Source organism: Rhamphochromis sp. 'chilingali', assembly GCF_963969265.1.
Source record: "Rhamphochromis sp. 'chilingali' genome assembly, chromosome: 6".
Classification (NCBI taxonomy): Eukaryota; Metazoa; Chordata; class Actinopteri; order Cichliformes; family Cichlidae; genus Rhamphochromis; species Rhamphochromis sp. 'chilingali'.
In genome coordinates, this window is record NC_137933.1 from 22,150,686 (window position 1) to 22,174,174 (window position 23,489).

General features: G+C 40.9%; 1 protein-coding gene across 3 annotated transcripts; it reads right to left on the reverse strand.

The window, feature by feature from the left end:
- Window positions 1-2,483: 2,483 nt before the first annotated feature.
- Window positions 2,484-22,030, reverse strand: scube2 (signal peptide, CUB domain, EGF-like 2). 3 transcript variants are annotated; one of them, XM_080884408.1, is made up of 23 exons: window positions 21,549-22,029; window positions 21,029-21,145; window positions 20,758-20,883; window positions 20,439-20,573; window positions 19,615-19,740; window positions 19,408-19,524; window positions 18,127-18,216; window positions 17,390-17,506; window positions 17,168-17,290; window positions 16,497-16,613; window positions 16,181-16,303; window positions 15,767-15,883; window positions 14,460-14,549; window positions 14,202-14,324; window positions 13,493-13,660; window positions 12,967-13,170; window positions 8,667-8,837; window positions 7,044-7,211; window positions 6,407-6,568; window positions 6,119-6,316; window positions 5,679-5,831; window positions 4,972-5,051; window positions 2,484-3,705 (listed from the first exon to the last, which is right to left on the reverse strand). In XM_080884408.1, exons 1-23 carry the CDS (start codon window positions 21,634-21,636, stop codon window positions 3,559-3,561), a joined length of 3,060 nt encoding a protein of 1,019 aa, XP_080740534.1. In that variant the 5' UTR covers window positions 21,637-22,029; the 3' UTR covers window positions 2,484-3,558. The 3 variants fall into 3 exon arrangements, with proteins under 3 accessions (XP_080740534.1, XP_080740535.1, XP_080740533.1); XM_080884407.1 differs by having other exon boundaries at window positions 2,485-3,705; window positions 12,967-13,173; window positions 21,549-22,024; XM_080884409.1 differs by lacking the exons at window positions 13,493-13,660; window positions 14,202-14,324; window positions 14,460-14,549; window positions 15,767-15,883 and having other exon boundaries at window positions 21,549-22,030.
- Window positions 22,031-23,489: the final 1,459 nt, after the last annotated feature.

The window sequence follows — 23,489 nt, forward strand, 5'->3', positions numbered from 1 at the left end:
CTGTGCTTGGTTAAAGACATAATAAACGATGTCCGGCGGGCGGGACATTTCAGATAATGCCAAATAGCTGCTTGTTTGTCGCCCATCAAAGGTTGTTCGAAATATTATCCAACATTTAAACCAGTTACTTTCAATTAATTGGGTTATATTTCTACAAAAACAAACAAACAAACAAAAAAAAACAATAAAAGTAAACTGAACTGCTAAGGACGTGAACAGAGGCGGAGCCAGACATTTGAAACACCCGGGGGCTTAGCCCTAAAGGGTAGTATGCATGTGGGATTTTTTATATAATTATTTAGCCTTGTTGTGCAAACAAGCCTGCATAACTTAATAAATGTAGAATTTGAAAAATAGTAAACCTAAAAAGAAACACTAGGTACGAGATACATGAGTACCTATGATACAGTGATACTTTTGGTAAACAACCATTTGACTAACATGTGTGTCACCTGCTCTTGTTCCATCTCTGTTCTGTCCTCATTCTGCATCTCAATCTCTGTTCCTCTCTCTCCCTCTTTGTGCTGACAATCATCAAATATACAGTTGAAACCAGATATTTACACACACTCTTCAGATCAAAACACAAACACTTTTTTAATTGTAACAGACAAATCAGACTAAATGTTTATTTTTTTAGATTGATAAATATAAAAAACATATTTGTTAACTTTAAGAGTAAAGAGAGAAACTGTCTGTATTTCTTAATTGTAAATGGCACCAAATTGTATTCAAACTTGAGCCACACTTATGGAGCTCCACAGTTCTTTTTCTGGTGTTTTGGTTGACATCTCTGGATTTTCCCATTTCAAAGAAACAGGCTCTGTGTTTTGCCTTATATGCATCCACAGCTGTGCCACCAATTTACTCACATGGACTCTACTAACCTATCAGAAGCTTCTTCAGCTCAGAATGGAATGTCTGGAGTTTTCTTATTAATTAACAATAAACTTAGTGTATATGTAATCCTAAATTTGATGAAAGTGATAAAAAATAGACAGCTCTGTCTCTCTTTATTCTGACATTTAACTAATTCAAAAGGTTACTCTAAATTGACGTTGTACAGTAAAAAAAAATGTTCTTGTGTTTTCCATAAAGTGTATGTAAATATCTGGTTTCAACTGTGAATATACTGCTGTGTATTGAAATTCCTCTTGTTTTGCATAGAAATATACTGAACAACATACAAAGCATAATATATAAAATACTACCAGAGTTTTTTCTTTGAAAGAAGCTCCTTATGTCCATTCTTGTATATCAGTACATTACTGAATCTGATTTATTTAGCCATGGAGGGTAACAACTGAAAATATGAAATAGACACACATGTAAGCTAAGACTCTCTAAAGAAACAGCATTGTTGTTGTTCGGCTTTTCATTTCGCCATTTGTTGATTCACTTGAAGAGAAAGTAACGTAATATGGGTCAATTGACCCATATTACGTTACTTTCTCTTCAAGTGATCAGTTTGATATCAATCTTTCGTGATACACCGTCATATTTACATTATTTGTACAGTACGAATGATTTGCTTTGGTACCTGGTTATACTTCAGTTCTCCTCTGTCTGCCTAGCTCCGTTTCTCCAACAGCGCACTCGTAGGCAGCAGCTGCCCCGCCCCGCTTAGTGCCTGAGCTCGGATCATACCAATATTAGGGGGGATTTATGCACAGTTGTAAATTCCCACAGTGTGCACTATGTGCTTCGAATATTGTGTGTAGTTTTTTGCTTTATACAGTTGTCAGCCAGGCATCTAACTATGAAAAAATTACACTCCAAAAGACCCCGGGCTTCTGAAAAAACAACCCGGGCTTAAGCCCAGTAAGCCACCCCCCTGCTCCGCCACGTCACGTGAAGATAAATCGAACGCACCCTTCGGTTAGACAAGCTGGTAAAGAGCAGGTGTATCAAACTCTGGTCCGGGGAACACCAGGCGGGTCATTCTTCTTGGAAGACAATTATTATATTATCATTGTAGGTATTATCATTACTTACCTTACATTCTAAAGTGCATTGTGTTTTGGCGCTATATACATAAAATCTCAACTCAATTAAAACGCTAAGATAAATAAACAAATCGACCATTTATTTTTATAATTTCTTTATAATTTTATCTTTTTTAGCATTTACACTTGTGCTCAAGAACTATTTTGCATTATAAATATTTTCGAACCACTTTTTTCATATAGATTCTTTTCGAATTCATGGGGTTGATAGAAAATGTCCTGCAACTGTAAAATGGCCTTTATAACTATGGAAGATTGGGGGGGTTTTTTTCAGTGATGAAACATCTTTTATTATCCAAGATAAATCCAAATTATGTGCAACCTTGTTACTCTAATTACTCTAGTTTATCCCTGTCTCCATATCATTTTTGATAAAATAATCATGTTTTTTTCTTGCAAGCATTTTATCTCACAAGTTCTACCTACTAACTCAATAATAATAATAATAATAATACTTAATAAAGACCAACTTTATTATTCCTCTGGAGGTGTTAAACATATACAAACACATGAACTTGTACAGAAATGAGAAAAAGTGGTTGAAAGTGGTGGAAATCCGTTTCCGGTCTTTATTTACAGCACATTCGATGTACAAAATCATAAAAATATACATACTTGTTTCATCTAGGAGAGGTAAATATAGTTTACTTCTATTTTACAGAACTTTTCATGTATTCATGGCATCACAAATTGTTCCGTTTCTCTGCAGAGTAATTCGTTGTCTTTGGTTGCTAGTGACCTAGCTGAAGCAGTCATTGTCTTGTGACTAGTTTTGGAAAGGAAAAGTATTTTTTAAAGAACAGCAGTGCTCATCCAGACACCTTAGAAGACCAAATACGTGAGCCAACAGCAAACGCAGCCATGCTATACCATTAAAGTGTATGTAGCTGCTACAAAACATTAGCGTTTCACCTAAAACTTTTTACATCATATACAAGACATTCATCAGAATAATTGCTTTTGTGGCAGGGCTACTTCTTTTGCAGTGCTAATTTCCCCAAGAAAACTTGTGTGCGCTATTTGTTCCTGACATTTTTGCAGTATTTCTGTCAGTATTTCATGCCTACCTGTGCAGGCCATGTTAAAAAACTAAATGTTAAACCTAAACCTATATACAGTGTTACTGACATTCAGCATATATCTGTTCGTCTATCATATTTGTTTTTCATCCAAATGCAATTAAAGAGTCCCATAATGCCGCCATGCACAGTATTTCTCAACATTCCAATACCCAATTTGGAATTTAAATCCCAACTTTAAAATTTAAAGGGCCGTATAATGTCATTCATCTGCTGTTAGAAGTATTTTCCAAATGAGATCTCCTAATTCCTCTCCGAGGAAGCCCATATAGATCTGTGGTTTGTACCACTTCCTCAGTTAAAAATTTCACTTTTCCATTGGGATCGTTTCATCAGGTGCGGTCCTCTTGTCCAACACGTAACCTTAGAATGCGCAGGGGTCAATTGATAAAACACATAAGAGGGTCCAGTTTCTAATTTAAGCTTATTATGAAAAAATCCTGGAACCTTGTGGCAACTTTTTATTTATTTTTTTAAGGACGAAGGAACCTCAGGACTTTGGACCGCAGGAAGCGAATGAAGGATTTGGGGAACATTTCTCTCGAGTCTTGCGCTGTATAATTGAAGAAGTTTTGTGGGTGAGCCAGCACGTCAAACAGTGCCTTCATGAGCTTCTTGTCCTGAGGGGGGAAAAAAAAAAAAAGAAGTGTGTTATCCAAAAGAATTCCTTACAGTATGTAGTCTAAGGAGCTTGGAAAGAAAAGCATCTGGACTTCTTTAAGTTGCTTGAAGACGTTTCACCTCTCATCCGAGAAGTTTCTTCAGTTCTAAGGGTCAAATGGTGGAGAGTCCCAGATTTAAACCCAGTGGGAGTTTCCCCCCAAAGAGGGACAAAGGACCCCCCCGATGATCCTCTACCTAATCACATGAGCCAAGGTGTGAAAACGGGTGTAGGTAACAATCAGCCACGGTTTCGGGGGAGCTCATTGTGAAACCTGGCCCCACCTTATCATGCGAATTCCTGAGGTCAGATGGCCCAGGATGTGAGTGGGCGTTAAGGCGTCTGGGAAGGGATCTCAAAACTGGATTATAGATGGCAGACAGTTGGTGTCGTAAACCAGCGCCTCTGTTCAAAGATGGTCGCTCACAGTGGACATAGATGGCTTCTTTCACTCCTCTATTCAAACCGTCTGTCCTCTCTGTCCAAAATGTGAATGTTCACATTTTGGACACGTGATTAAGTAGAGGATCATCAGGGGGTCCTTTGTCCCTCTTTAGGGGGAAACTCCCACTAGGTTTATATCTGGGACTCTCCACCATTTGACCTTAGAACTGAAGAAGCTTCTCGGATGAGAGGTGAAACGTCTTCAAGCAACTTAAAGAAGTCCAGATGCTTTTCTTTCCAAGCTCCTTAGACTACGATGACCTGGATGACTGAGAACCTTCACAGACTTACAGTATGTAATTTTTACACATAGGAAACCACAGTGACACAGGTGTCACTGTCCCTTTACACACAGAGGGAAGTTCCTATTAAAGTTTCAACACTTACTCTCTCACAGTTTTCTTGACAATAAAATGGGTCGGGGCTCTTATGGGTTCATGTGAGCGGTACTCTGTATTTCTACTTGTTCCCAAAAGAGGGTGCTACATGGTCACTGGAGCCAAACCACTAACACAGTGAGGAGTCAAAACTGGCCAGCTGATCTTTGTCAAATAAAGTCTAAATGGTCAGCTGAAAATAGCCCATGAGATAAAACAGCTAAAACTCTTAATGAGCAGGTTAGTAAGTCAGGAATGCAATGCTTTAAAAGATGAAAGTAATGGATAAATGTAAATATATACAGCTTACACTAAAGGTTTTAGGTATTTTAGACCTACTCAGGCTGGAGACCACAGTGCTCCCTGTTAAACATTTGTATAATATAATTATAAAATCCTGATACCTTAAGTATTTCCTGGTGATGCTCTGAAGCATATAATCTTCCATCTCTGACGATGTCTTCTATCAACTCTTGGTAGTCCTCTGAAACAAATAACGTTCATAAATAGCTTAGTAAGAAAAAACAAACTAGATTTAAACAATATTCAGAGGTATCATCGGTTTATTCTTTCTCAATTCATCAAATTTAAAAGGGATTGTTCAAAAAACAAACAAACAATAAAACAAATGTAGAACCCTACAGAAGACTTAATGGAAACCGCAGTTTCTACAGGCAGGGGCAGATTTTTTTTTTTCCTCTTAAACGAATGAGGCACACAGTATTCGTTACACCCCACCCCCCAAAAACAAGGGACAAAAACCCACAGACATCTTTTTCCAAGTTGTCTCTGATAATCCTCAGGGAGGACACCATGTACCAATTTCAAATAACTATGGGTCGTAATGGCACCCAGCACACATCGTCTCTTCTGGGCCATTAAAAAAAAGAAAAAAAGAAAAAGATTCCTGCCAGGCCAAATGCTGCATGAATGAAATGAAAACACTTTGCTCTGCTTCTGAAAGATAAATGCTGAATGAAAATGAGGATTTCAATCATTTATATTGGAAAAATGAGAGACACAATATAGTGTGCGCTGGTTTGGTGGGACCAGGTTGTGAACTTACATGGAATTACAGTATTAATCTTATTTCCAAGACAAACCATCTCACCATCATACGTCACATATGGAACCTGGAAGCCTTTGCCGCTGTTTCCCTCATTGGACCTGAACTGTATCCAAAGCCTCTTGGAGCGGGAGGTGAAGGCAATGGGACGTTCGTACGTCTGACACGTCTCGTAGGTCGTCACAGAGTTGGGGAGAGCTGTGAGAAGCACAGAGGAAAGGCCTTAATACGTAACTACTGATGAATATGAAAACCACTCTTATGACATTAAGAGATGTTTTTCTACCACTGTGCCGATTCATCCTGCTCTGTACACACAGACTATATTGTAAGCAGACACTTGTTTTCATAACTTCTGAGGATTATAGCGTTTTAAAAAAAGGATCATAATCGTAACTTGAGCCCAAACCAAAGCAAATCCAACCTAAAACCCCTGTGTTATATTTTATTTGTTAGTTAAATGGCACAAACACAGTAGAACTCACCGCTTTTTCTCATCACCAAGTAGTCTCCACATTCATCCTCAATAGGCAGGTAGATTTCAGGGACAACAATAAGGATCCTGCGTTTGGGGGGAGGGTTAATGATCCAAGTGCACTCGATATTCGCAGGATAGTTTCCCGGGTAGTTGGGAGATTCGATGTAACCTGTAAAATCCCCGAGCTCTCCTCCACATCGTCGGTCTGTAAGTGACACAAAAATTAAAAATATCTCAAATGGAATTCTAATATTGGAAACTAAAACCCTGCCCCACCCCCTACAGATATACATACTTTTGCACTGCATGATGTTAGTGGAACCATCATAGTCGGTGGTGGTGTTTCCAGGGCAGGTGACACAGTAGTTCTGACCAAAATCCCCTTGATATGTGCCCATTGGGCAGCGAATGCAGCGGTGTGTGCTGGTGTTGTAGTAATGTCCTGGAGAGCACTGCACTGCAGGAGCAAAGGCCAGCGATAGAGAGCTGTTAGCTGATTTAATGCCACCAACATTCGGGGTACAAAAAAATCGTATCCTACATTATACCTGAAAAATCTTCAGTTAAAACGTTATACATTAAAAAAAAACAAAAAAAACACAACAACAAAACCTCTGCGCTTGAGTTAGAACGGAAACTCTCTGTGCCTGGTAAAAACCATACAACAGCTGCAGAGGGCAGCAGAGTCCCTATCAACACCTGCAAATGCTACACAGTGTTTTGAAGTCACAAAAAAAGACTTCAAATCCCCAAAACAACAGATGGTTCACTTTATTTCACAAGTCTGGCAGGCTTTCATAAACGTTCTCGGCTCCAAAAGAACCATTTAAACCCTTCGTTTATATTAAAGCTAAACTAAAGCGAAAGCTAAAATATACCAGGCAGACGTTATTAGGTTTTATATCCAGTGACATAACTAAAATCTTTCATACCTTTGGTCTCACACTCCTGAAATGAGACAGCCCCGATGCGCCGGGTGCCCAGGTCCCCTCCACAGGGGAAGCAGGAAGTGCGCCCCACCTCTGGTTGGTACGTTCCAGGTGGACAGAGCTGGCAGGGGATGAAGCCATCGTGGGAGTGCTGACCAGGGGAACACTGACCTGAACACACACACACACACACACACACACACACACACACACACACACACACACACACTGTTAGAAGCAGGAAATGCTCTGTCCACTTAAAAAAAAACAAAAAAACAACAACAACAACTTTGCTTTACTTTTATTTAGCAAAACTTAAGAAAATACTAATGGAAAAAATGCTGTGTTACATCTCCACCTCTCACTGCGTGTAACTCCTGGGTGACTAGTACAAAGTGGATGTGTGATAGCTCGTCTTGTTTAGTCTGTCAGGCGAGATGTGACTCTGATAACAGCACAGGAGGAGAACAAAACATGGTGGCTCCTTGAGCTTTTTATTCAGGACTGAAAGAAGTTAATTCATATTCAAGCTTCTTCAGATTTACACAAAGCAAAACAACTGCCAACGAGATCTTTATCGAGGCACCACTGCTTCCTTTGTACCTTCACAACTTTATATTTAATTTTCTGCGGCTGTTGCTTTTTTTGGATTATTTATTTGATATAAATATCTATAAAATATCATACATTTTTTAGTAGGTAGTTAAATAACACACAATCTCTTTTTTCATTGTTTATTTATTTGTTTTTTAATTTGGTGCAGTAAGACTGGCTATGAGAGGGGTCTGTGTCAGTAGGGAAAGCTGAAAAACATTTTTTTTTAAATGCAGTTAAAAGTCTAAAATTCATCCCTTCCTTCACACTCTCCAAAGCTGCGCAGTGGGTCAGTCTTTGGCAGGCTGATTCTGGCCCCTGGGCTTTACGTTTGACAGTTGCTTGGCATTTACATGTCACCATAAAGTAAAAAAGAGAATTTACTATTTATTTATTTGTGACCTGCTTTCTGAGCCCTAAAGGTGACTAGTTTTTGCACAAACCAGATTAATACTGGCTCAGGTGGTAGAGCAGGTCATCTACCAATCAGAAAGTTGGTGAAACAATCCTCGACTCCTGCCTGCATGCTGAAGCATTCTTGGGTAACATACAGAATCGAGTGTGTGTGAATGTTAGAAAGTGCTTAGCTACAGATAAAAGCACTGTATGGGTGCTTGGGTGAGTTGATTTGACCATTTTAACTGCTTGTAAAATTAAAAATTAGCATTAACATTTGGCTGTAGGATCAGTCAATCTGTGAAAACTTGGAAAACACAGATTTCTGAACCTGTCTTTAATTTGAAACTTGGCACCTGTAAAGTTTTGATAGCACATGATCAAAATCTGTCCACAGACAGACACTCAGAAATCTTCCAAAGCACTTAAAATAGCCCTCGTGGTAGGTTCCTGTCTTGTGACATCTCCAGGATTTCAACACATACAAAGTCAACACACAAGACATTAAATGTCAAGTTGCCTGCAGTAAAGTATGTTTAAAGGACACATCATAAAGAATTAAGACAAACCAGTTTATAATACACTATAAAATTTTATTGTTTGATGTTTTTTAAATGTTAAAATATGGTGTTTTACCTCCACACTCTGAAATGTTTCGAGCTCCCACCACTTTGGAGACTTCTCTTCCTTGAGGTGTAGGACACACCTCACAGGACATCTGTCCCTCCTCGTCCTGATACGTTCCAGCTGGACACGACAAACACCGTCCCTGATCGCCATCGTAGTAGGTCCCAACACTGCAGCTCACTAAGACACAGATGGAAAAGGACATCAAGAGAGATTAAAGTTTAGCCGTTCTGTGACATACTTGTAGCGAGACACTGTTGCATGCCCGTCTCTAGTGCACATAAAGCAAATGTCGGCCTACAAAGTTTCTCCAAAGAGTTGCTAAGCATGTGCTGACAGTTTTATCTTTGTGCTATGCTAAGTTGAGGGGGAAAAGTCATATTTTTTGAATACTAAACACACAGAAATATTTTTCAGACAGTAATTCTGTGATATAGAGTCAATTACAAACAAATGTAACTGTTTGAGGATGATGGAACATTTCCGCAAAAACTAAAAACAAACACTTAAAGATAAGCCATCCAAAACAGACGTTAACGTTTGAACTTGTAATTAAAGTCAATTTAGTAGACAGATCAGGTCAGGTGGCGCTCATGGACAAATAACCACACCATAAGAGTGTGTGGGTAAAAAAAGAACAATGCGATAAGCAGACATGAATCAACAAATATAGCAGATTGCCCCGTGGTTACACACAATCAAGCAGTCCTAACCACAGCGTAGATGTACACAATAAACACCGCAGCTACAGTGAATGATGAGACCATTAAAGAAACCCAGATCACAGCTGCCTCTCAAGTGTAATCAAAGAGGATCATGTAAATACTTGAACTGGATAAACACAGTAAAGAGCAGTGAGCGCCAGCTTTAAGAAGGCAGCTGAGCCTGAACAATTATCTATCTGTTGACAGCGTTTTCCTGCCATCTTAAAGGTATCACTGAGCTCAGTGTAGATTATTGTACCAGAGAGTGGTGCATTAGGCTGTATGGTTACAGGCCATCTTTATATGGCACCACACAATCAGATGTGAACAACGTGCAGGTAACATATCAGGACTGCATCATGTAAAGTAGTGATGCTGTTGTGATGCCTATATAAAGTTCTAGAGTCTTCAAATAGAAAACAGTAGAAGAGCATGTTCGTAAAATGTTTGTGAAATATGCCCACTGGATTCAAATGTCAGATTTGTGTCACTAAACAGAGTACGGCTTGATACTAACAAAGGATAACCTACATGATGCCTAAAGGAGAGATAAGTACATTTATCTTAGCTACAACTGTATGATAATATGTCAGCTATGAAAATGCTTGTGCATTACATTAACACAGTGTAACTATTGCAGGTTTCAGGTTCAAGTCTCATTTTAACTGTGTCTTCTTGTAAACTTTTGCTTTTCAATTACATTCCCTTATTGTTGGTTATTCCCTTTAAGTCAACTTTTATTTGTCTGTTTAACATTTATCTTTATTGATCTGTTTTACATGATTGTTTTGCACTTTGTTCAGTGTTTGCTGTGCCTAAATGAGCTATACAAATAAACTGATCTGAAGTTATGAATTTTATTTGCTTTGGACTGCATGAAACACACACATTAAAAGTCCAAATGCCATTAAAGTACATTTGCAAACCAACCTAAAACAGCCATGCAAAAACAAAATCATGGGGACAAAAGAACAACAGCCTCTCCCAGTGCTGCCTTTACTGCATCCACACCTACACCTGTCTTAATACTTGACACAACATGGCTGTGCATCAGAGAGGAACTTTAAATGCCAACGTAAGGACCCTCAGCTCTTTTAAAAGCAATCACAGCCGCAAATCAAAGGGAGAGCTTCCCTTTTATCGTATAAAAGCGCAAACACTTGATTAAAGGGGCTAAAACACTGTTTTGCTTTGGTTCCTCCCATTCAGACTGATGCCTGTAATTAATTTGGCAATTACTGTGTCTGTCTGATAGCCGTAAGAACTTCACTTGAAAACTAAAGCTGAGCTCACACAAGAATAAATCAATTAAACTCCTGAGATTTTCGAGCAAAACGTGCCTCATATGTAGCCTTCAACCGGGCTGAAAGAAAACAACCAATATCAGAGAGAGCTCGACACACAAAAGCTTTCACACAGATCCATTATACGTGGCTCTGTAGACTGTTAGAATTACATTTTCTTTCTCCCAACGAAAACCTATCAAGAGCAGCTCATTTTTGAAGCCTTTTGTTTATTCTAAAAGACCACAAGGAGCCATCACTGCATTGTCCTCTAACAGCTTTTATTTGACAGAGGGAAGCTGTGAGGGAAGAGACAGTGAGAGTGAAAAAGAGGAAAGAAAGAAAAACTTGAAGTCTTTCAAATGCAAAGAACGGTTCTATAGAGTTCTCGAATTGATGGCCCCAAAGAGGTTTAAAAGACCTTTCACCTCTATTCAAGTCCCTGGTTTTTGCCTACTTGATGACATAGGAAAACACTATGGTATCACAGTAGTAAGGAGCTGAACCCAATAAAAGAGGTCAGGTTTCTGAATCCCCCCATTCTACTTGGTCCAATCACTGCTCGCGCCCATCAAGCAGGGGCCCAAACAGCTGATGCTAATTGATTCCCATGGTGTGGGTGAAGTCAATTCTCTTTAGCAGTTTAGTGGCTAGGGGTCATGCAAAGTGGCCCCCAGCTGGGGTGCAAGGGTAGGGGGGGGGACAGCACTTAAAGTGCCAGCTTGAATCAACAGCACTTCCTAAACATCTCCAACGTTAAAACAAACACACAAACAAGTTCACTGCGACACTCACATGGATGTGAGAACATGTGGACCTGTGGACACGTTCACATGAAGCCTCTTATGTATGCTTTGGTTGTTTTCTTGCACATAAATAATGTAGAGTTGAAATAAATTTTAGACTCAAAATGATCATGTTATTAATAAGCTAACATCACAAGTTATTTAAACTGAACCAATGTCCCGGAATATAAACGTTACTTCAACCAATAACCCAAACACAGCACAGAGGAGGAGGAGCTGCCACGCTTTAAACTGTGCACAGTGTTTTCTTCAAATCCACAGAAGACTGTGTTCTTCTCAAGGAGTGAGAATGAGCTTCAAATGGGGTTTTCAATGGAGTGGGCAAATTGAAAAGGACTAAACTGCACTCCAAACTAAGCCAGAGCAAAAGATGGGGGAGGAGGGAAAAATATAGCTCCTTTAAAGAGCTGGAGGTTAAGAAGAATGCCTTTCAGAGCCCCCCTCTCCTTTTTCCCTCCTCTCCCAAATTACATGTCTACACCCTTGCCACAACCAATAGACTGCCTAATGTTGACCTGAAAGCAAAGCGGGGGACGGAAGGAATAAAGACACTTAAGATGTGAAATAAATCATGTCAGGAAAGCTTAACAGCAGACGTAGCTTAAATGTTAATGATGAGACCAAAGAAAAAAAAATTACAGGGAGATGAATGGAAAGCAAAACTTATGACTTTCCCCTCAACAGACATTATCTCATGAAACTACAGAGCGGCTATAGTTTGACACATTTTTTTTGGCCATCAGCCATATTCCTGAGATCTGGGGATAAAGATCTGGGCCTACATTAAGTTAAAACATCCTCAACACTGACGCATATATTGAACAAAGCGCATACTGCCTGAATAAATATTTAGACATCACAATTTAGGAGGAAAGGCACCAGTTTCCCCTCGCTGATACTGAGAAGATGTCCAGCACGCAGCCAACACATTGTGAGGCCTGAAAATAGGGGCATACAGTTGCAGCCGCCAGAGAAAACACAAGCCTGCCTTGAGCTCTCCACCATCGACAGCCCTATTTAAAGAGCATTTTTCTCCAGCGCAGGTTGTATATAAAATTCAAGCAAGAGGCAGCAGGAGACCTGCCATCAGCCCTAACGTTACACTTTTATCCCATGGAGATGCTGGAAGATCTCGCAGCTTGGAGGGCCAACAACAGCTTCTCTGTTCTTCCACACAAGCTCGCTTTCCCCCTCCAACTTGCTCATTACAGAATGTCTGCAAACCAAATATGGCATTCATCTGGCCCACACCTGCTCCAAATCCAATCATTAAACCCGCCTGTCTAAATATATCTCACTGGCTTGGGCCAATTCAATTACTTAAAGCCATGACTATGGGTCTACTGTGTGTATGGGGTATGCTCACAAGTGCTGCTGCCTCAAAAAACAAAGCGGTGGGAAAGATGAAAAGCATTAACGTTTCCAGTAGAAGTTTTGCCTGGATTAACTGTTTGTGCTCTGCTCGTTAACAGGATTTCTACAGTGAATAAACACTACACACATAAACTCAACTCACCACATTTTCTGCCCAAGAGCATCTGTCCTGCTATGCAGTGTCCTGGCAGCTCTGCCAGCTGGCTCGGACTCCTGGATAGATTGTAGTCTGCTCCGGCAAAGTGGAGGTGGAACTGCTCCCGGTTGATGGACTTCCGCAGGGTCCTGATGGTCTTCCTGAGCCTCTTCTCTGAACGGCGGCGTGCGCAGTTCACGTCACAACCCTCTGCTGAGAAAAGCACTCGATACTGCAAGAGTTTCCAAAGCAAGATTTCCTATTGTTCACCTGCAATAACCTACGATTTCATGCCTAGATTCCCATAAGCTTACTTCACACCGCTAACGCAGAAATCAAGGAAATTAAACAAAAACACCCTTTGCCCCAAATCTAGAGCCCATCACCAGAGCCAAGTCAAAACAGGAGATACTTTTACACAGCTTGGTTTGTTTAGTGACAAACAGAGCGGCGAAAGACAGATTTAAGAATCATAATCACAGGTCGCAGACAGACAGGCGGGCAGCCAAGCAGAAACCACAGAGAGACCAACCTGTTACCTCCTCTAGGTTCACATCCAGCTCAAACTCAGCAGTGATTGAGGAGCCGTCCTCCTCGCCGGCCTTCCTGCCATGGCGGCTACGCATTCTCTGTCCGGATGAGGTGCAGCGCAGGCTCACGTAGCTGAACTGGACATTTTCAGTGAAGAGAAACTTCCTTTCTGTGAACATGGGACACAACAAACCCCCAGCAAGCACAACAAAGAGAAAAATTGCACAGTTGTTAACAGACAGGAAACATTAATCACATACAATAATCTTTGGTCATGCACAGTGAAAAGCTAATAGAACAAAGGGGATGCAATGGCAATGAGATGTTGGTTTCCTTTCAGTGTCTGTGAGGGATGTACCATGCTGAGCCCGTTTTGTAGAAGCAAAATAATCCTACAATCAGAATCGTGTTTGATTGATAGCTAGGTCACACACAACTGAAAGGCATCCTGTGGCCAATTACATCCTCCCTGTCACTGGCAGACAAAGTGCTGTGCTGAGATGTGGAAGACACTCAAAACCACATCACTTTCCCCACAAATTTCTTTCACATTTGCTCTTGGTTTTTGGTTTTCTTTGAAGCATCTTTAAGGTCTGCTTCAGAGTCTTTAGATGTTGGCAGTTTTCGGTAAACCCAAAATGTTTTTTAACCAGCAACATAAAGACGATATAACTCTAAGTCTTGTGCTTTGAGTCGGCGTGGCGCTGTACCTGAGCGCGCTGAGTTTAGGCTCTCCCTGAGTTTCTCCTGACTTCGTTTTAAGTTGCACCTTGGGGTGCCAGACTTAAAAGTGGCCGTTGTCTTAATGCGGGCAAGGCTGGCCGTTTCTCGACCTGCACGACAGGGGGACAGAAAATATCGTTATCAAGTGAAGACAAGTAAAGCGTGACCTACCTGTTCCTGTGTTACTGTTTTCTTTGGCAGAGCGGAAAAAAAAAAGATGTAAATCTGCGATGTCCTGTACTTGCCTAAGCAATATGAGCCACTGTTGTTCTTTTGTGCGTCAGCCAAGCAGGGCAGAGGCATTCCACAGGTCACTGTGTAGGAATCCTCCGTCCCTGAAAACACACGAGGCCGTGACACAGGGACCGACACTGACAAAAGTAAGGGCCAAAAAAACAACTAAGACAAAAGACAGGCAGCATGTATGAACATGAAGTCCGTCAACAGACTTTTCACTCAATTAAATCTACAACTGTTGAGCTTACTGACTAGTTGCACTTCCACCTGACTGAATTGTGCTGTTTGAAGACATAATATACAAAAAGCATCCTCGATGTATCATAAGCTTCTTCACCAATCCACCCTGGTCCTTTTTATCTCTCTCTAACTAACCTGTGAACCTGCAATTGTCAAAATATCCTGATTTAAATGTGGGACTTGTAGCAGTGCTAATCCTGCTGGATTAGTTGACATGTTTTGCAGCTGCTTCACTCTGACAGCCCAACACCAGCCATCTGCTTCATATCAGCAAGTAGCTCTTGTTAAAAAATTTTTATTCACACCCCCAGTTAGCTGTTACCACAGCAACAAGTACTTTTCTTGGGGTCCGCAGAGAGTCAACAAGTAAACTGAAGAGGGCAATATGATAAAAATAAACTATGAAAGAGACAAACCATCAATTTATCTAATTCAGGGAACCTATCCCAGCTGTCATAGGGTGAGAGCTGCGGTACACCTTGGACAGGTCATCAGCCTATCGCAGGGCCAACACAGAGAGATGTACCCATGCATGTTCTTGGACTGTGGGAAGAAGCCAGAGTACCCAGAGAGAACTCACTGTGAGGCGACAGTGCTGACCACAGCACCACCCAATGATAAGACCATTAATGTATATTCCACATACATGCTGTCTTTTTATGCAGCTTTATTTTATTTGGATATTCTTAGTTTATTAGTATTTCATTTCATTATTTTTTTATCTTTAATGTCATATCTTTCTCAATTTTTTTTTTTAGGTGCTTCTAATCTATTTATAGGTCATTTTATCGTCTATTTCTTAATGTTTTTGTTCTCTTTTTAATTTATTATATATATCACATATTATTGCATATTATTTGCTTTGCTTTATCACTCTTTGTTCTCATTATCTACTGGTTAGTCATCTGTGAAGCGCTGTGAACTGCACTAACTTGCATGAAAGATGTCCATACAAATAAAGACTGATTGCATGACAGATGATATATAACGTAGCCAAAAAATTGCTCAGTTATTAAACCAACACACCGGTTTATCGCAGCTCACACTATACAGAGATCTGGCTCAACCAACTCACCGCTGCTGATGTGTACTTGAGACTGGCAGGTCAGAAAGCAGCGATCCCCTCCCTCCTGCTTGCTACAGTTCAAAGTAGGTTTAGATGGGGGCTGTGCAGGTGATAAACCCTCAGCCGCTAGATAAAAACCACAACAAAACTCAAACATGTTCAAAAGCAGGAAGGAGGAAGATGCACATGAAGATGAAGAAGCACAGAAAGTCCAAAATCCTGACAGCTTTGTAGCATTTTGGATGGATTACTCAAGCACAAGAAAATTAAAGAGTAAACAAACAAATAAATAAAGAACAACTCAAAGTATCTCCTGTTTTTGTCCACAAAGGTGTTTGCTGTCACACTTCATCACTGCACAATTTCCATTGAGACGTGACAATAACAGACCTGCTTGTCATTCAGAGACAGGTGCTAACCTACCGATGCAGTCCTTTTTGTTCCAATGTAGCTTATAGCCGGGACGGCAAAAGCATTCAAATCCACCCACGGTGTTCTCACAGCCATGCTCGCAACCGGCATTGTTCACACTGCATTCATTTATATCTGGGATGGGAAAAAAAAAAAAATGGGGAAAAAAAGTTACTCTTTATCATTTCAGAGATCGATTTCCAAAAACGCCAGTGAGCAACCACTCACATCTATGTGCTTAATCAAATAAAACATTTAAATGCATCAAGCACTTGTGTGTTATGCTGAACTTGTTATGTGTAGTGCCCTCCACCCAACTTAGTCTCACCTCCACAGTGGGCCAGTCCATACATGGTATAGCCTTTGTTGCACAGACACTGAAAACCACCCGGGGAGTTCACACAGGTGTGATCACATGTGCGCTCGAAGAAGCATTCGTCTATATCTGTAATCAAAATCAGGCAGATGACATAATAGCAGGGCAGTCAGTTACAATCTTCGCCAGCAGGAATTTCCCCATCTAATGACGACCATTTTCCTACTCAGTGAAGTGCGACAGGTACATTACACTACAGCAGATTAAAAAAACAAAAGCAAAAATACTAGCTTTTCATAGAAACGACTTCTAAAAAAGAAATCATTGTCATCAATCATGCCAAACTCTGATGCAAAAAAAGGTAAACAAAAGTAAACCCCAGAAAAAGGGTTTACATGCTCCCTGATGTATTCAACTCTTTAAAGCCTGAACCATGAAATAATTGTCAAGTAATTCAAGTTGAATAAAATCACACTAATGATGTAGAAGTCTGAAAAACTCAGAAAAATTCAACATGATCCTAATTTTCTTTTTGTAAAAAAGAAAAATCTAAATTCACTCAGTGATTAAAAAAAAAAAAAAAAAAAAAAAAAGGAAACAAGAGAGAGATGTTGTAAATGTCATCATTATCTCGTTCATGCAAGTTCCTGTTACTGCTCCTGCAGTTCAGGAGCCACGTCTACCTTGACAGGAGCGTTCGTCTGTCAGCAGCTTAAAACCTTTTCTGCAGTTGCACTCAAAGCTGCCGATGGTGTTCTTGCAGGAGTGATCGCAGCCGCCGTTGTTGACCTCACATTCATCGATATCTGCGGGTGAAACAAGTGAGATTCTAAGAACACATTTTCACATGCAGGTTTGTTAGCGTATTAAGATACTATCCCTCGTTGTGAAGACGGCAGTCTGACCTTTGCACGTCTTCCCATCTGGCTGAAGCGTGAAGCCAGCGGGGCAGCTGCAGCGCACGCCGGTGGATGTGTCTTTGCAGGTGCAGTCGCAGCCGCCATTGTTCACGGCGCAGGTTTCTAAAAATGCAACACGTCTTATCACTGCATGCAAAAGACCTTTCTCCTAGTGGGGAATGCTGTGCTTTCCATTTGTGACAAAATACTAGAACTTAGCAGAATAAAACGATTTCCTGTAAAGTACCCTTTAAACAATTTCGTCCACTGATTTAAAAGGTTAAATTAACGTGCAGAATTTAACAATATTGTGCGTCTAACGTCACTGAGATGTTTGGATTAGGGCTGACCCGTACAGTCTCACCGGATGAGACTGCATACCTAATAAAGTACCAATCACACAATGTTTTACATGTATTGAGTGACCCAGAATCACACAACTGATGAATACTCAACATAGAAGAAAAGATTCACATGCTTTCCTTTCCAAATGGAAGGAAAATGTGAAATGTACCACACTGTCACATACGTGTATATTTCAAGTGAGATCGGCGGTGAGAAAGTGAGCATGCAGCCATTTCACAGTTTGCTCAAAAGACTGAGGAATGTATCAGTTTGCTAGAAATAAACTCCTCTCCCCACTCCTGAGGGCTTCCTGGAAGCTTCACACGTAAAAAAAACAACAACCAAAAAACCCAAAAAAACCCCACACAAATTCAAAACTGGGGGAGTCTTATTATTACCCATTAACAGCCTTCGTTTGACCCGCTTGTCCACCTCTGTAAAGGACGTGGCATTGTGGTCCAAGGACTCTGTGGTGGCTTCATCTCGCTCTGTGACACACAAAACCAGAGTAATGCTTTACTGTTATCCTCAGTGAGTGTTTATGCCAGCCATCAGGGCGCAGATGTGTTTTGACACTTGAGATGTTCAGCTTGTGGTGGCTTGGTGTGTGTCAGATAACACGGCAGATCAGAAAAGTGAATCACGGAGACAACGTCGCAGTGACACGCCCAGACCTCACACACACTGCTGGCTTGGAAGGAGAGATATTACCCGCTATCTGACGGCTGATCCTTATCCTTTACAACTGCTGTGTGGAAAAATGCACGCTGCCTAACAGGAGAACTGATAGAGAGAAAGAGGGATCCTCTAATTTCATCCATTCGTAAGGGTAGCCTCCTCGTAACGCAAGAAGAAAAAAAAAAATAGTGTAGGCAGCTCCTGGAATTCGCCCACCCTGGGCTGAAATCTAGATCCATTTTGCTACATACTGAACATAAATGAGTATATATATGTATGTAAAAACAATTATCATCAGGTTAAAACATTGTATACATGTTTTGTGTTTCTTTGTTAAAGCTTTAAAATGCTGTAAACATCATCTAGATTTGAAAGCATGACTCCAATTAAGTCATAAAAAAAGTTCATCTAGCCTACAGCGTTATTTTATTATTGGGTCAGTTGACACTTAGAGTATGACTGCTTTCAAAACGCCATATTTTTTTAAGGCTGAACCATTAGGATGGGCTTATTATTTGGCATCTTTGGAAAAATGTTGCAATGTCACTTAGCAACCTTGCACGCTGGTTGGAAAATGATGTGAGGACATTAAAGATAGTAGAGGATATTTGATGTGATGTGTTTTAGATGACAGAGTGGTCTAATGTGCTTGCTGGATGGCTGGCTATGGAGTGGGAAACATTATCTTTACCAGGCAGGATTGGAATGACAAAGATATCTTCACCATATTAACAGCTCATGGAGATAAATTTTTGTCTCACCTCCTTTTTATGCATGTACACCTACCACCTGCTCACCTGATCCTAAGCATGCTTTTTTTTAAAAACAACAACAACGTATATACAGTTTGTATGCACGGGCATATACTGTCCTCTCTTCCTCCAAAATTCAATAACATATCAATCATAAAAAAAATGATGTGTATCCCAGCATTTCTTTCACTACAACATTGTGCTCACTGTTTTGCATTCCTCGTCTCACCTCAGTGTCAGCCTGCTTACCTACACATGAGCTCCTGTCAGGCTGCAGAGTGTACCTGCTGTGACACCTGCATATGGAGCCGTTCTCAGTGTCCTCGCAGATGTGCTGGCAGCCTCCATTGCCATGGTTACAAGTCACTGTAAGGTAAACAACATGCAACTACTAATGCAAATAATCAGTTCAACATAAGAAGCCCGATGCACTTGCGAGTGTTAGCGTGCACGTACAGATGCAGTCTCTCTGGTTCTTGGCCAGCTCAAAGCCTGGACGGCACTCACAGGCCACACCCCCTTTGGATGTCTCCTTGCAGATGTGGGCGCAGCCGTGCTCCTTATTCATACAGTTGAGGCCCTCTGGATAGAAAGAGGGAGAGAGGTACACAATGAAACTCTCCTACAGTGACTGACCAGCTACACACAAAGGCGCACATACTGAGAGATTAGTCTGGAAACTTGAAAGACACTGATTGTTCTCACGCCCCTACACAAGCCAAAAAACATCCACTGCTGCGTTATTCTTAGCGCCTCTACAGAGGGAACAAGAATCTAAAGTTCATTCCCCAAAAAAACCTCCAAACAACAAAAAACAAAACAACATATTCAATGGTGATTTGTAGCAGCATTTATATGGACGGGTCACAGCTGAGCGGATAGGTCCACTGGGATATAAAAGGGTTGTCAAGACCCGATGGAGTGGAAAGTAGTCACATTTGAGTCGACTTCAGTGAAGGAGACGAAACAAAGGCGCTTCAGACTAATCTGTGACACAGACCGCATAGACCAGAGTGTTGCAGTTATTGACTTATTTTGTTCTGAGGGACACAGAGATCCTTTTTCCCACAGCATGTTGCTGTTTCAGATGAAAGCTCAGTGACAGGAGCCAGCTTGAACCTGTCACCCCTCATTGTGTCATCAGTCTCTTGGAGAATCTGCCACATCTTTCTCTCTCTTTCTTTTTTACTAGTTTTACACAATACACAGGCATCCACAAACACACAATCTTTTGTAGATGAGTTAGCGACTATTTCAAACTTTGTGTTACATATACTCACCAACAGAGCGGTGGATGCACGTGTGCTGGTTGTCGCTGAGGAAGAAGCCCTCTTTGCAGCGGCACTCGTAGCTGCCCATTGTGTTGACACAAGTGTGCTGGCACCCACCGTTGTTGAACTGGCATTCATCCACATCTACAGGACAGTGAATCGATCACACGAGTAAACAACTTACAATGCTTCAGGTGGGAGGTATTCACTTACATAAACCAACACAGACCGTCTTCAGCGTTTTATAAAGCATGAGTTTACACAGCTGAGGACACAAGCTCCCTGTCTACCATGAAAGATTGCTTATTTAGTTTAAAGCTAATCTTACCTAGACAGTTATGTCCATCATGTGCCAAATGAAACCCATCATAACAAGTGCAGCGATAATTGCCTGGTGTGTTGTTGCACTCATGCACACAACCCCCATTGTACTCCAGGTCACATTCATCAATATCTGAGAAACAAACAACACATAAAGGTTGGGGTGGGGAGAAAAAGCTAAAAATGCTAAAACATCTTAGGCTCTGAACAATTAGAACAAGGTGTGGCTGCAACAGGAAGAAAAGAAATCTGTGGCTAAACATTTACACAATGCTTACCTTCACACTGTTTTCCATCGCCTTTAAAACCTGCTTTACACGTGCACTTATAAGAGTCTTGGGTCGTTTGACAAATAGCGTCAATGTGACAGCCATCACTTCCCTCTGCGCATGGATCTACAGGAATGCATTATCATCAAAAACACGTTAGAAAATTAACAAAAAGGCGACATATTTGTGAGAATGAAGCCGGAAAATTCAGATTTAACTGATAAAAACGAAATAAAAGAGTATGAGTCGAAATGGGGGGGGGGGGGGGGGGGGGGGGGGGAGTTCTGTGAAAACCTGAATGTTAACAACATGCCAAAAAACAAAACTTTTTGGAAACGTTTATGTACACAGAGCGCGCAACCTGCCACGGCAGTGCTGTTTTTTCCTATAATACAAAGTTGTTAGGAATTAGGAGAAAATGCTAAAAGTCGCTGCTGGTGAAACGACATGGAGCGCACTCCTGGGAAAAACGTGCGTAAAGTCTCCACGACTGCAAAAGACAACACACACACACTCACTACAGTCCCACCTCGAAACTCTGGAAGCGCTGCGCTTTGGCGACTATTTAACAGGAGCAAAAACAAACAAAAGTCCCTTGCAGCCCAAACAGCTCCCATGGTGATATGATCCAACTTTAGAGGTCTTTCTCAAAAGGACGCGTACGCACTGAAGTCGCGAGCGAGCGTCCGCCTCATTTTCATTCTAGCCTGTCAATCCGCTTCACAAGGCGCTTTTGAGAAGAGAAAGGAGTGAGTGAGTGAGAATAAGAGCGTGCGTGCGCGCGCGAGCACGTGAGAATGGAAAAAACGCTTTTGAAGCAGGGTTGAGTCAATAGAGGGAAGCCAAAGAAAAGCGGAAGCGTCAAGTGTGTGTAACAAGCATCACAACGGCAGCGCGCTGCAGAGGCTTCTGTTTTGAAAAAACAGAAATGCCCGGAAGTGTTATGGTAAATGCTAATTTACAAGCTCCTTTGAGTGGCTTTAAAGTCTAAACAGCGTTTGGTGTCTGTGTATGGTAGCACGGAGGCGAGCGACAGTCGACAGTGACTGTTGCTTAGCTGAAAGCGATTTACTCGTAGGGCATCGTTTCGAAAATGACGACCTGTGGTCGTTCCAGGCGCCGGTTGCCTCGGTAACCCTCTAATAAATACGCTAGAGGCAGAGCAGTTGGAATTACTTACTCATGGGCTCTGGTTAGAGGTAACCTAGTGGTAAATATGCTACAAGGTCATGTGTCAATCAACGATATTCTACATTCTCATTGGTAGTCGCCTTACTGCTCGCCTGGGATTTGAAATAAAAAATGTTTGTCCCGAAGTCCCACCCACTTCGGTGTTTCGCCCGGAGTCGCTTAATGTCTTTGCCTTTCAATGATCTCTAGTGGCCTTATCGGTTTGAATCGCTTCCAGTGTGGACTCAGCTGCATATTAAGTTCTCTCAATTTTTACATATGTAATATAAAATATATGACATAACATAAGAGTTTACATGTCAGATAGCAAACCAGATGTCACCGGGGAAACTCTGTGTTGCCATATGCGTTTTTGTTAGGGACACACCAAGTCTTGTTTAAACTTTAAGTTGACTTAAGTTTTAAAATACTTACAGGCTTTTTTCACTGCCGTTGTAATGTTTTACGTGCACTACTGTGTGTATATATACTACGAGTGCATTAAGCTAAATATTAGCTAACTAGCTACTCCTGGAAGCGAACGTTAATTAAAAAAGCGTGGTTGCTAGGCAACGAACGATTTTAGTTCTAATTGATAATCGCTACACGAAAGACGCCTTGTTTACCAGTCAAATAAATAGTTAACTTTAAAGTCAGGCGTTGTTGTGAAAGCTACAGACCTGGGTAAGAGTGGAGTACGTACACTTGCTTCAGCAGGGCTGTTAGCTTAGTATCGACGTTTACATGCATTTATGAGCTTTTACCATCGGACAAATAAGCTAACGATGGTAGAATTTGCTAAGATTGCACCATACTGATTTTTACAGCCGCAGTTTTCCCTACTGTGACTTAGGTTCAATTATCAAAATGCAACTCCAGTTGTGCAATATAAGTGAAATCCCAATCTAGCCAATAAACAGGAACACCTTTAACCCCTGCAAACAGCAAAGGGACCAAAAGCTCCATCAGCGTTAATGTAGCGCTTTTCCACCACCTGCTGGTGCAGAAAAATATGACAGGCCGCTATTTTTTTTTCTATTTTTTTTTTATTGTAATACAGAACTACTTTGTGGTACAGTATAAAAAAAACAAAACAAAACATACATTGCATGTTCAAAGGAAGCGCACAAAATTTCTGAAAGGCTCTACACCAATTATCTAAAAATTTCAGTTACAAAAGTTTTTGTAATAAATAAACATAAATTACATAAGAACCATAACGGAAAGATCAAATAATTCTTTAAGGCACATCTGATATCCCAAAATGTACCTCTTAAAAAATATGGCAACTCCCTAAGGA